This window comes from Canis lupus, chromosome 3, assembly GCF_048164855.1.
Source record: "Canis lupus baileyi chromosome 3, mCanLup2.hap1, whole genome shotgun sequence".
Classification (NCBI taxonomy): domain Eukaryota; kingdom Metazoa; phylum Chordata; class Mammalia; order Carnivora; family Canidae; genus Canis; species Canis lupus.
The window spans coordinates 80,109,435-80,121,557 of record NC_132840.1 but is presented as its reverse complement, the minus strand read 5'-3'; the positions used below and the strand labels follow the sequence as shown (position 1 = coordinate 80,121,557).

The 12,123-nt window shown below is 51.6% G+C and overlaps 1 protein-coding gene across 7 annotated transcripts in view; it reads left to right on the top strand.

Moving 5' to 3' along the window:
* Positions 1 to 9,835, top strand: part of FEZ1 (fasciculation and elongation protein zeta 1) — a 43,819-nt gene extending 33,984 nt beyond the window's left edge. For 5 of the 7 annotated variants that reach the window (XM_072822582.1, XM_072822576.1, XM_072822577.1 and 2 more), the window contains 5 exons: positions 905 to 1,176; positions 2,035 to 2,115; positions 3,209 to 3,284; positions 7,356 to 7,421; positions 9,489 to 9,835. In XM_072822582.1, the coding sequence (XP_072678683.1) occupies positions 905 to 1,176; positions 2,035 to 2,115; positions 3,209 to 3,284; positions 7,356 to 7,421; positions 9,489 to 9,505 (512 nt within the window). In that variant the 3' untranslated portion in view covers positions 9,506 to 9,835. The remainder of the gene's footprint in view (positions 1 to 904; positions 1,177 to 2,034; positions 2,116 to 3,208; positions 3,285 to 7,355; positions 7,422 to 9,488) is intronic. The other 2 variants (XM_072822580.1, XM_072822581.1) reach the window with 1 other exon arrangement.
* The last annotated feature ends 2,288 nt before the right edge of the window (positions 9,836 to 12,123 follow it).

The following is a 12,123-nucleotide window of genomic DNA, read 5'->3' as shown; positions in this document are numbered from 1 at the left end:
ACCTGAGCCAAAGCAGACGCTCAACCACTGAGCCATCCAGGGGTTCCTCCAGGGTGCATTTATTTATTTATTTATTGCATTTTTTTAAAAAAAGATTTTTATTTATTTATTCATGAGAGAGAAAGAGAGAGAGAGAGAGAGGCAGAGACACAAGCAGAGACATAGGAAAAGATGTGACACAGTGAGGGCAAAATTGAGTACAAAAGCCATCAGTCTGGAGGGATAATGGTGCAGGATGAAGCAGGCTCCATGCAGGGAGCCCGACGAGGTACTTGATCCCCGTTCTCCAGGATCAGGCCCTGGGCTGAAGGTGGCGCTCAACCACTGACCCACCGGGGCTGCCCTGGGGTGCATTTTTTAATATTTGTAGCCAGCCGGCCACATGTTTCCTATATTCCCTAATATCTGCACCCGCCACCCAGGGCCACAGGGGTGCAGAGGGCCTTGGATCCCTGTGCTTGTTTTGCTGGCCGGGTGTATCTTGCTCTGTTCTTGGGACACACACCACCTTTCTACTGCTCTCAGCACACATGCCAGAAACCTCCTCTTAATGTTTTCTCCCCCTGATCCTTCACCTGCTTCGCACTAGGGATCTCATAGGAACAGGGGAAAAATAGGAGGAGGACTCCGGGATCACAAAGCCACACGTCTGTCTATGCACAGTTTTGTGAACAGGGTCCACGGGCCCCCCTGGGGGCTGTTTCCTTTTCCCTCTTTGTTTCCCCAAGAGCAGTGTTCACTTTGCTGCTGGCACACGGGCCCCTTCCTTCCCGGCACGGCCCTGAATTCCCGCCCCGTAAGGAGCTGGGGTGCAGGGAGCCCTGGGCAGCGCCCGGGAGCCGCTGGGTGGGCGTGGGCCGTGGCTGGGACGCAGCCGTCACCCGCGGGCCGTCTGCCCCCGCAGGCCTGAGGCACCTGTCGGGGTCGGAGCTGACCGAGCTGCTGGACCAGGTGGAGGGCGCCATCCGGGACTTCTCGGAGGAGCTGGTGCAGCAGCTGGCCCGCCGGGACGAGCTGGAGTTTGAGAAGGAGGTGAAGAACTCCTTCATCACGGTGCTCATCGAGGTTCAGAACAAGCAGAAGGAGCAGCGGGAGCTGATGAAGAAGAGGCGGAAAGAGAAAGGTCTGAGCCTGCAGAGCAGCCGGATAGAGAAGGGAAGCCAGATGCCTCTCAAGGTACGTGAGCCCCCAGCGGGGAGAGGGGGCGCGTGGGGCCCGGCACTGGCAAGACGGGGACCGAGCGGTGACTGCAAGCAGGACCCGGGCACGCACTAGGGCCCTGACGACGGAGAAGGCACCCCGTCTCCTTTACTCCCCTCGAGAACCTCGGTCTAGCTGGGGAGACGGGTCGCGGACATCGGAAAATCCTTGCCTGTGGCATGTGCTCCCGAGGCAAGCCCTTGGAAAGAGGGGTGATGAGCCCTGAGACTCGGGGTCAGAATCCCCCTGCTCCCAGTCCTGCCTCACCTCCTCCAGGTGTCGGTGGGGTGTCTCAGGATTGAAAACTCTGACGCCTTACTGGTATGTTGACAGGGTTCCAACCAGCGGTTCTCGGTCAGGGAGGCTCAGGGGAATCATCCAAGGAGCTTTTGCAAAATACCTTGGCCTGGGCCCTGTCCCAGACCTACTGATTCAGGCCGAGGCTTGTGCATTCTGGGAAAGGCTTCCCGGATAAGGACAGTAGCTCTGCGGACGTTGTGTTCTCCTCCCTAAGATGCTTGTGGCGTCATCTGCCCCAGGTGGACCATCCTGCTTTATTCTCTGTACACCTGGAAGCTGGAATGAGGAAACCAGGGATGTGCAGGGGCCACCTGCTGCCCTGAGGGATGACGGAGTTAAAGAGTCTTTGAGACTCAACAGCTGGTTCTTGCAAAGCTCAGGCTTCCGTGTTGGCCTATGTTTTAGACCGGGTGTTATCTGGGACCCGGTGGTAGCCGTGGGTCTGGGTAGCTTAGGGAGGACACCGAAGTCCCCAGGGGGTGATGACGATGGGGCGGGAAGCACTTGTTCTTGAGCACCCCCCACTCTCCGCAGCGCTTCAGCGTGGAAGGCATCTCCAACATTCTGCAGAGCGGCATCCGCCAGACCTTCGGCTCCTCAGGAACGGACAAACAGGTATGAGCAGTTCCCCGGCTCCCAGAAACCCTCTGGGCCCCTTGCCACCTGGCTTCCCCCACAGAACGGGACGTGGCGATCCCCTGGGATTATCCCAGCCCTCGGGCAGAGAGGTCTTAGCACCTTCTTGCACTCTTAGGGAGGGACACACAGTGTCTTTTAAAGGGTGAACTTTTTTCTTTTTTTAATTTTTTTTTGAGCGGCTGCCAAGCCCTCAGGTTCAAAGATGAGTGGGTCCTGGCCCTGCCCTCACCAAAGGGCGTAACCTGATAGAACAGGCATGTGCATAAATGGATGCGTTTGAGATCGTGGACTAAGTTACCTGGTTGTATGCGTGTGTTAGACACATTCATAGCTGGATCCTAAGGGCTGGCATTCTAGCACCGCAACATGGGAAGTGATTTGGGGAACATCTGGCCCAATTGCCACATTTTGCAGGGGTGAGAGCTAAGACCCCAGAGGGATTAGGTCTCCTCTCAAGGCCACACCTCGAGGGGCCAAACATATGTCTTTGGCCTTTGGGTCTGGGGCTCTTCACCCTCAGCCCCCCAGGGTCCCCCACAACCTCCAGGATCTCTCTGGTACCCTGTTCTGGGGGGGATGATCTATTTGTATAAGCACCTCATATCCAGCAGAGGGAGCAAACCCAACGTCCAAGACCGAGGGCGGGGTCGAGGTTCTCTCCCCTGTCATTTTTGACAAAAGGGAGACCCTTGGATTTCGTATCACCCGGCACAGGATAAGGAAGTACCATCTCCCCTTGAAATGTTCCCTGCGCTCAGCCTGAAGGAGGCACAGCTCACCAGGACTCCTAAATATCCCCAAGCTTCTAAGCATCCGAAGAGTGTATTGTATGGAAGGGAGGGCTAATAGGGTTAAGTCTTAGTTTTAGAGATGTCCCCCAGAGACAGGGAAGGGGTCCTAGGGGTCCTGAAGCAGCGCTGTGCAGAGGATCGTGGGTGTCACTGAGTGTCGCCTTCGGGGAGCATGTTTGTTAGGCAAAATCACAGTCCGCATGCGGATGGCCGACGGATCTTACCGCAGAGGGGCCGTGCTTGTGTCTGAAGGCCTGTGTGCCGTGTTTGTCTCGTAGTATCTGAACACGGTCATCCCTTACGAGAAGAAAGCCTTGCCCCCGTCGGTGGAAGATCTCCAGATGCTGACAAACAGTGAGTTCCTGTCATCCCCAGCGAGATGGGCTGCTCGTTTCCCTCCCTCCCTCCCTGCCTGCCTGCCTGCCCCGCTGCAAGAGGTACCCCTGGGGTCTGAGGCCTCAGGTTTCCCCAAGAGCAGCGTTAGCTGGGTCAGCCTGTGCATCACGTTCCCCTACAGGGGACAAAGCCAAAGTCCTCTGTAGTGGCACCCAGAGCTGTCTTGTTTGCTCCCTGGTTCCCTGTAAAGGGCAGAGCTTTGCCAGGAAGGAATGAGCTGGGGAGAGGGGTCGGCGGCAGGTGGGGGCAGGACTGGTGTGCAGGCCCTGGCTCCCCAGCAGGCCTCAAAGCCTCGCCTTCTCTGCCTTGTCTGTCCTTCTGGCGGCAACTTGAGGTTTGCTTTGTCCCACCTCATGGCCCCGCAGCAGGGGGCTTGGTCTGCATTTTTAAGGAGAAGCAAGGTTTCTTCTTCAGTGGCAGTGGCGGTGGCCGGTGAGTGAGCCTGATTGGAAAGAACAGTCTTCCTTCCAGGAACTGACTGCCTCCTCTTCTCTGCTCTATTGTCAAATATTAATCAACACCCTGAGCTACGGGAGGAACCAATGTGTGATAAAGAGCCTTTTGTAGGCAAAATCTCTTTACATACATCAAACACAACAACGCCCCAAGGGCTCGGGGCACATGGTATTAGCCATCAGTGTCAGCCTGCATCTTTTAGGAAGAGAAAAATCCTAGGCCAAGGTGGCGTGGCAGCTCAGTGAATCCCAAGAACGCCCATCTCCCTGGCAACCGAGTGCCTCACTGAGTGACATAGTAACCGGGCCACCCAGCCCAGCGTCACCCTGCCTCGGAGGCAGTGGCTTGAGCTGGGGGCCAGCGCAGGGCCACTGGATACCCCGGGGGGAGGAGGGGCAAGAGGAGTTTCTTCTGTTCAGCTGAGGATAGATACCTGCAAGTGTCCCCAAGCTCCCCGCCACCCCCCCCCACCCCCCACCCCCCCCCCCGTGCTATAAAGGTGACCAAACATTTTCATTTTTATCAATTTGAAGAACCAAAGCAGGCGGTTCTGGTAAACAAACCCTGCCTACATCCAGGGATACCGCGTCCTTGAGAATCTGGAATTTTAAATTCAAAGTACATTGGCTTCCTCGTCACTCATTTTCAACTCCTTTCTTTGCATAAATATGCACTCAGATTTTTTTTTTTTTGTCCAAGGGAACAGCCAGAAGCGAACTGACATTTATAGGTGTTTGTGTTTTCACAAGTAGTAAGCAGTTGGAAAATAATTTGGACAGATTATGGAGGTTGATACATATAAAGTACTCTATCATGTTTTTTTTTTTTTTTAAAAGAAGAGCTATAAATTTAGTACAGATACCCATTCAGGAATTCAGCGCAAAATCCTTTCATTTTAATTAAGAAACAGTGGGTTTATTTACATGTTTCCCAGTTCGTTTTAAAAAATTTTAATTGGAGTGTATCCATCATTTAGAATAGTTTGGAAATACAGAACAGTGAACAAAAGAAAATAAATAATTCATTGTCCCCTCCACAGTGGTTACTATTTTGGTGTTTTCAGCCATAATGTTTTATGTCTTCTCCACATACTCGGGATTATACTGGCTATAAAATTTTGTATCATGATTTTACTCCTATCAGTTAACATTTGGTTAACATTCTTTTTATGGCTCTCTCTTCTATCATGTGGGTACACCACAATCCAATATTTTATTCCTTTTAAAAGAAAGAAGGGTCTTTCCTGCATGTGAATTCAGCTGCAGGTTATAAAAGCTCTCTCTCTCTCTCTCTTTTTTTTTTCTGGGCAAATCGTCGTATGGATTTGTGAATGTCTCCTCTTGACTCCTGAACTAAGGACATAGGCCCCAGACCAGCTCTTGGGACCGGACAACTCCTATACCTTTTGGATTTGGGGAGTGAACTTAAGACACATGTTGGCTGAATGCAAGGATTGCATTTTTACAGCTGTCTTCTTTTTCTTCCTCTTCTGTTTTTTAAAGATTTTACTTATTTATTCAGGAGAGACACAGAGAGAGAGGAAGAGACACAGGTAGAGGGAGAGGCAGTTTCCCTGCAGGGAACCCAATGTGGAACTCGATCCCAGGACCCCAGGATCATGCCCTGAGCCGAAGGCAGATGCTCAACCATTGAGCCATCCAGGCGTTTCCCCGTACTTTTTATTTTATTGATTTATTTTTTTGAGAGGGGGAGAGAGCACACTTGAGCAGGGCAAGGAGCAGAAGCAGACTCCCCGATGAGCAGGGCCCCTGAGATCATGACCTGAGCAGAAGGCAGACGCTTAACCCACTGAACACCCCCAGGCTCCCTGCTGGGGTCTCCTTGTTGGGCATTTTGTGTTGCCCACGTTCAGTCATCAGGTATTTCCAGCCTGTTAGGTTGACTTGAATACACATCTGAAACTACGGTAGAAATAAAAAAACTACCACCTGGAGGGCCTCAGGTTCAGGCTCTTGCTTTTCTCTGGACCTGGTCACTGCCTCACGCCCCCCAGGCTCCATTCATCACCCACTCCCAATCTTTGGAGTCAAGTTTCATGATCCTGATTTGAAGCGAGACAGGGTGATCAGTGGAGACCTAGGCCATGGAAACCCCTGGGGGGAACCCGGTACTGTCCAGGCTGAGGTTGCCTCCCCCCAGTTATCTGTGTCGGCCCACCTGTATTGCTTTCTCTGCTTGCAGAAAAAGCATTTCGTGCTCATTGAAGAGAGCCAGACCCTGCAGAAGTATGATGTAGAAAGGAACATCCCCTGTGGTCTCACACCCAGGAGTGACCACCCTTAACAGTTTCATGCACATTCTTCCAGGCATTTCTTCATGAATATTAGCATTTATTTATTCATTTAAAAGTTAATGCATCATGTTCTATAGTCTTCTTGCTTTACTGATAAATATGTCTTGTGCCCACAGATCCCTCTCTTCATTTTTCATAGAGCTAGGTAAGACCACCTGGGATAGACACACCGTGTTTAAAGAATCTGTGATGAAGAATCCTATATGGTGGGCTTTCTTCTCCCCTCGTTTTTTTTTTTTTTTTAATATTGTAAAGTCCAAAAACGTTCTTAAAGGATATCCCACAAAGCTGACTTCCACAATGTGAATTATGAACATGAGAAAGTGCTACCTCGTTTAGTAACAGAAAAAGCTATTTTCAAAACCTCTATAAAAAAAGCCTTTATGCTTCAGTAACTTCCCTCCTGTTTGCCTTATATGTGTGTAAATCATGAAGCGTCTCAATGAGAAATCTACGAGCTCCTTAAGAGTCCATAATTCTTTTGCATTTCCACAAAGTCTGGCCCTGTACTGGGCACAAAATAGAAAAAAAAAAAATTTGTTAAAGTAAGTTCTTTTGTTTTGAATAAATTTGAATAATAATTTAATATTATAATAATTAGAGAAATTTTTCTAATGTCTCTTTACATGAATAGAATGTCTTTAAAGAGAGTTTTGGGGCACCTGGATGGCTCAGCGGTTGAGCATCTGCCTTCAGCTCAGGGTGTGATCCTGGGGTCCTGGGATCAAGTCCCACATCGGGCTCCCCACAGGGAGCCTGCCTCTCCTTCTGCCTGTGTCTCTGTGTCTCTCATGAATAAATAAATACAATTTTTAGAAAAAAGAGAGAGAGAGAGTTTTACTGGTGATTCAGTAATGTGATGACTGTCATTCTTAATATTTAGATTGCATCTGAAAGCTGATTCTTTTTTAAATTGCTTTATTTCTTTTCATGCTTATTAAAGATATATACTTAGGAAATCATGTGGAGGTTATAGATGAGCAAAAAAAAAAAAAAAAAAAGTAAAAGATAAAAGAAAATAAAGTCACCAACAAGCCACTGTGACTTTTTGGATGTATTTTACTCCACCAGCATGCTGACATGCTTCTTGACAGAAGCTTCTAGGCGTTTGCTCCTTACTCAGCGAATGTCTGGTTTCCTTGAATCATTTCCCACTCTGGGTTGGTGGGTTGTCTGCCTAGAAGTGAGCTTTCTGCTCTGCTGGCATCTCAGCTCATCTCTCTTTCTTTCTCTCTCTCTCTCTCTCTCTCCTTCCTTAGTTCTCTTTGCCATGAAGGAGGATAATGAGAAGGTGCCCACTTTGCTAACGGACTACATTTTAAAAGGTGAGAGCAGCCCCTGGCCCCCCTGGTGCAGGGCTCCCTGGCAACCCCTCGCCCAGGCCTCCCACCAGAGGCCTGGAACCTGCCCTTCTGCAGGCTTCTCAAAGCCTCCTGCTCGCCCAGACCACGCAGGGCTGGGGGCCACCAGTAGGCGCTTGTGAGGCCCTCACAGGGACGGGTTTTTGTCTTTGCTTGTTGCCGGGAGGCCAGGGGAGAGTCCTTCACCCTGGAGTCACCAGAGCGACTCCGCATTGCAGCAGCCAAACCAGCACAAGGCTGATTGTGAAAGCTCTGTGGAGTTCAGGCTATTTCGTGGGGAGAAACAGAGCCTGGGGCTGCCTTTACTAGTCTCAGCTGCTTGAAGTCTACATCCTTTCCTAACACTTGTTTTATTAAGGAAACTTTTAACATATGTAGGAGTCAAGTACCCAGAATAATGAACTCTCATGTGCTCAACATCCTGCTTCAGTGATCATTGACTCATGGCTGATCTCTGTTCACTTACACCCCTACCCAGCTTCTCCCCTCCATATTATTATTATTTAAAAAAAAAGATTTTATTTATTTATTCATGAGAGACACAGAGAGAGAGAGAGAGAGAGAGAGAGGCAGAGAAACAGGCAGAGGGAGAAGCAGGCTCCCTGCATGGAACCCGACGTGGGACTCGATCCCCAGTCTCCAGGATCACGCCCTGAGCAGAAGGCAGATGCTTAACCGCTGAGCCACCCAGGTGTCCCCTAAGTCTCTTTATATATATGTATTCCCCTTCCTTTCCTCTTGTCCCTTGAAATTTATTTCTTGGGGGAAACCAGGCTGTTTGCCCCATAGAATTTCCTGGTTTTGGCTTCTGCTAGTTAGTCGTGTCCTCATGGTTTAATTTAATACATTCTTCCTTTTTTTTTTAATTTTTTTTTTTATTTCCTGTTAGCTGGCAGAGCTAGAGGCTTGATCACACTCAGTCTCCAGTAAGCATTACATTATCGGTGGTGCTAAACTTCCATTAAGAGACACATATTCTCCAGTTGTCGTTCTTTGTGTGACATTTATATCATATTAGTTTGCTCAGGCTGCTAAAACAAAATACCATGGGGTGGCTTCAACAACAGAAATGTATTTTCTCACAGTTACAGAGGCTAGAAGTCCACGATCGAGGTGCCAGCAAATCCAGTTGCCAGCAAGGGCTCCCTTCTTGGCTTGCGGGGAGCCACCGTCTTGCTGTGTCCACAGGTGGCCTCCGTTGTGTGCATGTGGAGAACGCTAGAGCTCTCTGGTGTCTCCTCTTAGAAGGACACTAATATTATCAGAGCAGAGCCCCATCCTATAACTCACCTCCTTGGAGGCTCCATCTCCAAATATGGGGCGGTTAGGGCTTCAACATGGGAATTTGGGGGGGCACCCGGACATTCAGGCCGTAACAGTATCCACCGCTGATAGTCATCCGCTGTCTGGATCCTTTATTTCATTTAGCTTTGCTCCACACACACACACAACGCTGGGTACGGTTCCAGTAGGCTCACGGATCTCAGTTAAGGATCTCAGAGTTGTATTGTTTCCATAAGGATCAGAAAGATTAGTCTTGAATTTCTGCAGGAGGATGGCAGGCTCAGCATTGGGAAGAACTTCTGGCTCTTAAGGGCTTTCAAAGCAAATTTCTCAAAGGAGTTTTGTGGAAATGGGTTTGGAAAGTCTGGGAGCCCGAGGGCTGGACCCCTTTCCCCACCGTGATCCACGGAAATGTCAGTGAATTCATAAAACTAGTTAACATTTACTGAGCACTCTCTATTTGCTTCTGAACCACCCTGTGAGGTAGGCAGAGGCAGAGCACAGAGGGGTGGGAGCCACTTCCCCAAGGTCGTGGGATTAGCACAGGCCGGATCCGCGGTTTGAACCCAGGCAGACGAGCACCGGAGACCTGATCATCTATACCTTCTTCTGGAAGGAAGACACGTGATCCCAGGTGTCCCCTGGTTCCTGGGGGCGGCTCTCTGCCTCTGGGCCAGGGGCATCCTGCGCTGGCAGGGCCTGCCCCACGCGTGCTTTGACCTCTCTCCTCTCCCCTTCTCTTTGCAGTGCTCTGTCCCACCTAACCCTGCCCTCGGGGGCAGCCTTGCTGCGGAGGTCACGGAGCAAGAGTCATTCTATCACAGGGACTGCATGACACCACGTAACCTCCGACGTGTATTTAAACGTGTATACCTTAACCTGGATTAAACATGAGCAAGCGCGCGGGGTCCTTTGCTGTTGGCTTCTAGTCCTAGTGATCATTGGATGCATGACCGAGGGGCAGGGCCGGTGGGGGCCTCTCCGCCGTCGGAGGAAGGCGGCCGCTCTCACCGCGCATTATGTAGTCTGGCTCCAGCCCTGGAACACAGCTTACACTCTAAGACTAATTTTGAAATAAACCTTCATTTAATTAATATTCTTCATGTGCTTTGGAGTGTGGTGTTTCAAACCCGCAGGGGCAGGCCGCCTCGTTGCCTTTGCATGGTGTCCCGGGGCCTACGGCGGACGACCGGGTGTTGGGGGGTCAGAGCGAGGCCCTGCCGTGGGCCAGACTCGGGCTGCACGAGGCACAGAGGGAGGAGGCCACCCCCGGAGCCCCAAGATCCGGCTGCTTGGCAGCTGTCAAGGGAGCTGCACGATGTCTTGTAGGATCTATGGGTGGGGGGTGTCAGAGCAGTGGGGCGATGGGGGAGTCAGCAGGTGGGGAGTGAGTCTCGAGTAGCATGTGCCTCCTGGTGAGGTGGCCACGCTGGCCCTCGCCAGCCCCTCCACAGGGACCCGGGGCGCGGAGGGAGTCAGCTCTGCTGGGTGATCCCGGCTTGGGGGGCTGCGGCTGCCGCCCGAACGCCCCCAGGGCCCTGGGAACGGTATCCTGCGGCCGTGCGTGCCCTCCGTCTGCCCTTCCCGCAGCCCCAGGGGGCCGGCGGCCCCGACCCCACTTGGTGTCCCCGACCCCACTTGGTGTCCCAGCCTCGGTGGCAGGCAGCTGCCGGCCTGGGCTGCCCCGCAGGTGGGTGCTGTCCCCTTGCCAGGGTGCTGGCGTGATTTCACCACACCTTGAACTCGCTTGGCTTCCGTCTTCTGGCTTGAATGATCGATCATAGCCCTGTGAGTTCCCACAGCCCCGTCGTTTTTTTTTTTTTTTTTTTTTTTTTTTAAGATTATGTTTATTTATTCCTGAGAGACACAGAGAGAGGCAGGGACAAGGCAGAGGGAGAAGCAGGCTCGATCCCCGGACCCTGGGATCACGCCCTGAGCCAAAGGCAGCCGCTCAACCCCCGAGCCACCCAGGTGTCCCTCCCACAGGGATCATAGCCCTGTGAGTTCCCACAGCCCCGTCTTTTTTTTTTTTTTTTTAAATTTTTATTTATTTATGATAGTCACACACACACACACACAGAGAGAGAGAGAGAGAGAGAGAGGCAGAGGGAGAAGCAGGCTCCATGCACTGGGAGCCTGATGTGGGATTCGATCCCGGGTCTCCAGGATCATGCCCTGGGCCAAAGGCAGGCGCCAAACCACTGCGCCACCCAGGGATCCCCCACAGCCCCGTCTTAAAACAAAAAGCTTTATGGAGCCCTTGCCCTGTACCTGCCACTGACCTTATGGCTTCATAAGCTAGTCTCACATCGTGGCGACCCTCCATGGTAAGTAGGCCATGGCGTCACCCAGATTTTACAGATGAGAGGAGACCTGGGAGGAGAGACGTTCACAAGTGGTGGAGTCAGACTGTCACCCTCCACTTGCTCTTGGTAGGGTTTGCCTTAACCGCATACAACAAACAGAAAGCCATACTTTATCATGTCGGCAGAAGGCTGTGGGTCGACGTGGGCGACAATAGAAGGCCTTCTGGGTGCCTTGCCTCTCACTTGTTGGGCCTGTGCTTTTCTGGCAGCCTTGTTGCTGAGCAGTAGCCATCCGACCTTGGGGTGAGGGGGGCCCACCCCTCCAGGGAAGCTGCCCCCGTCCCTGCAGGCCTAACTCAGGCATCTACCTCATGCAGAACTACACAGGCCGAGCCCTGGCTGCTGGGAGGAGGTCGAAGCAACCATAGGTGCCCATGTAAATACTTAGGGGCTGACACCCTGACCTAAGTCTTGGTGCTTTGCCAGAAAGGGGTGACTTCAGTTCTGCATTCAGTGGCACCGTGGTTAAGGATGCAAAGGGTCATCGGTGACGGGAGGTCACTTGCCAGCTGTGGGGTTTTTCACCTGCCTCAGCTAAAGGGAAGCAGAGAATCCTCCAGAGCTTTCCTTCCTGGCTTGGATTTGTCAGATCTGGGTCAGCCACTCCTTTCCCCCCGAACGTATCCTGCCAGCAGGTGTCTGAGGCAGCAGAGACAAGCTAATCAAAGCTGCTGGCAGTTAAAAATAAATCTCAAGTGTCAGGGATCCACTCAAGCTAGGGGAGGTGAGTAGGGAAAGCTGGTGACCGGGGGTCCTCTTTTCTCGCCTTTTGTCCACATCGGCAGCCTTAGTGGGACGGTTCAGTCGAATCGCCACGATTTTGCATTGCCCTTCCCTCAATTCCTTGCTCTTCAACATGTGGCGCCCAGCACGGACAGCATCGAATTGCTGTTAGAAACATCTCGCCCCAAACCTCCCGAATCGGAATCTGCATTTTTAACAGGCTCTCCAGGCAATCGTTATTGGCATCCAAGGTCTGGAGAAGCCTTGCAAGAGCGAGTGTGCAGCGTGGTCAG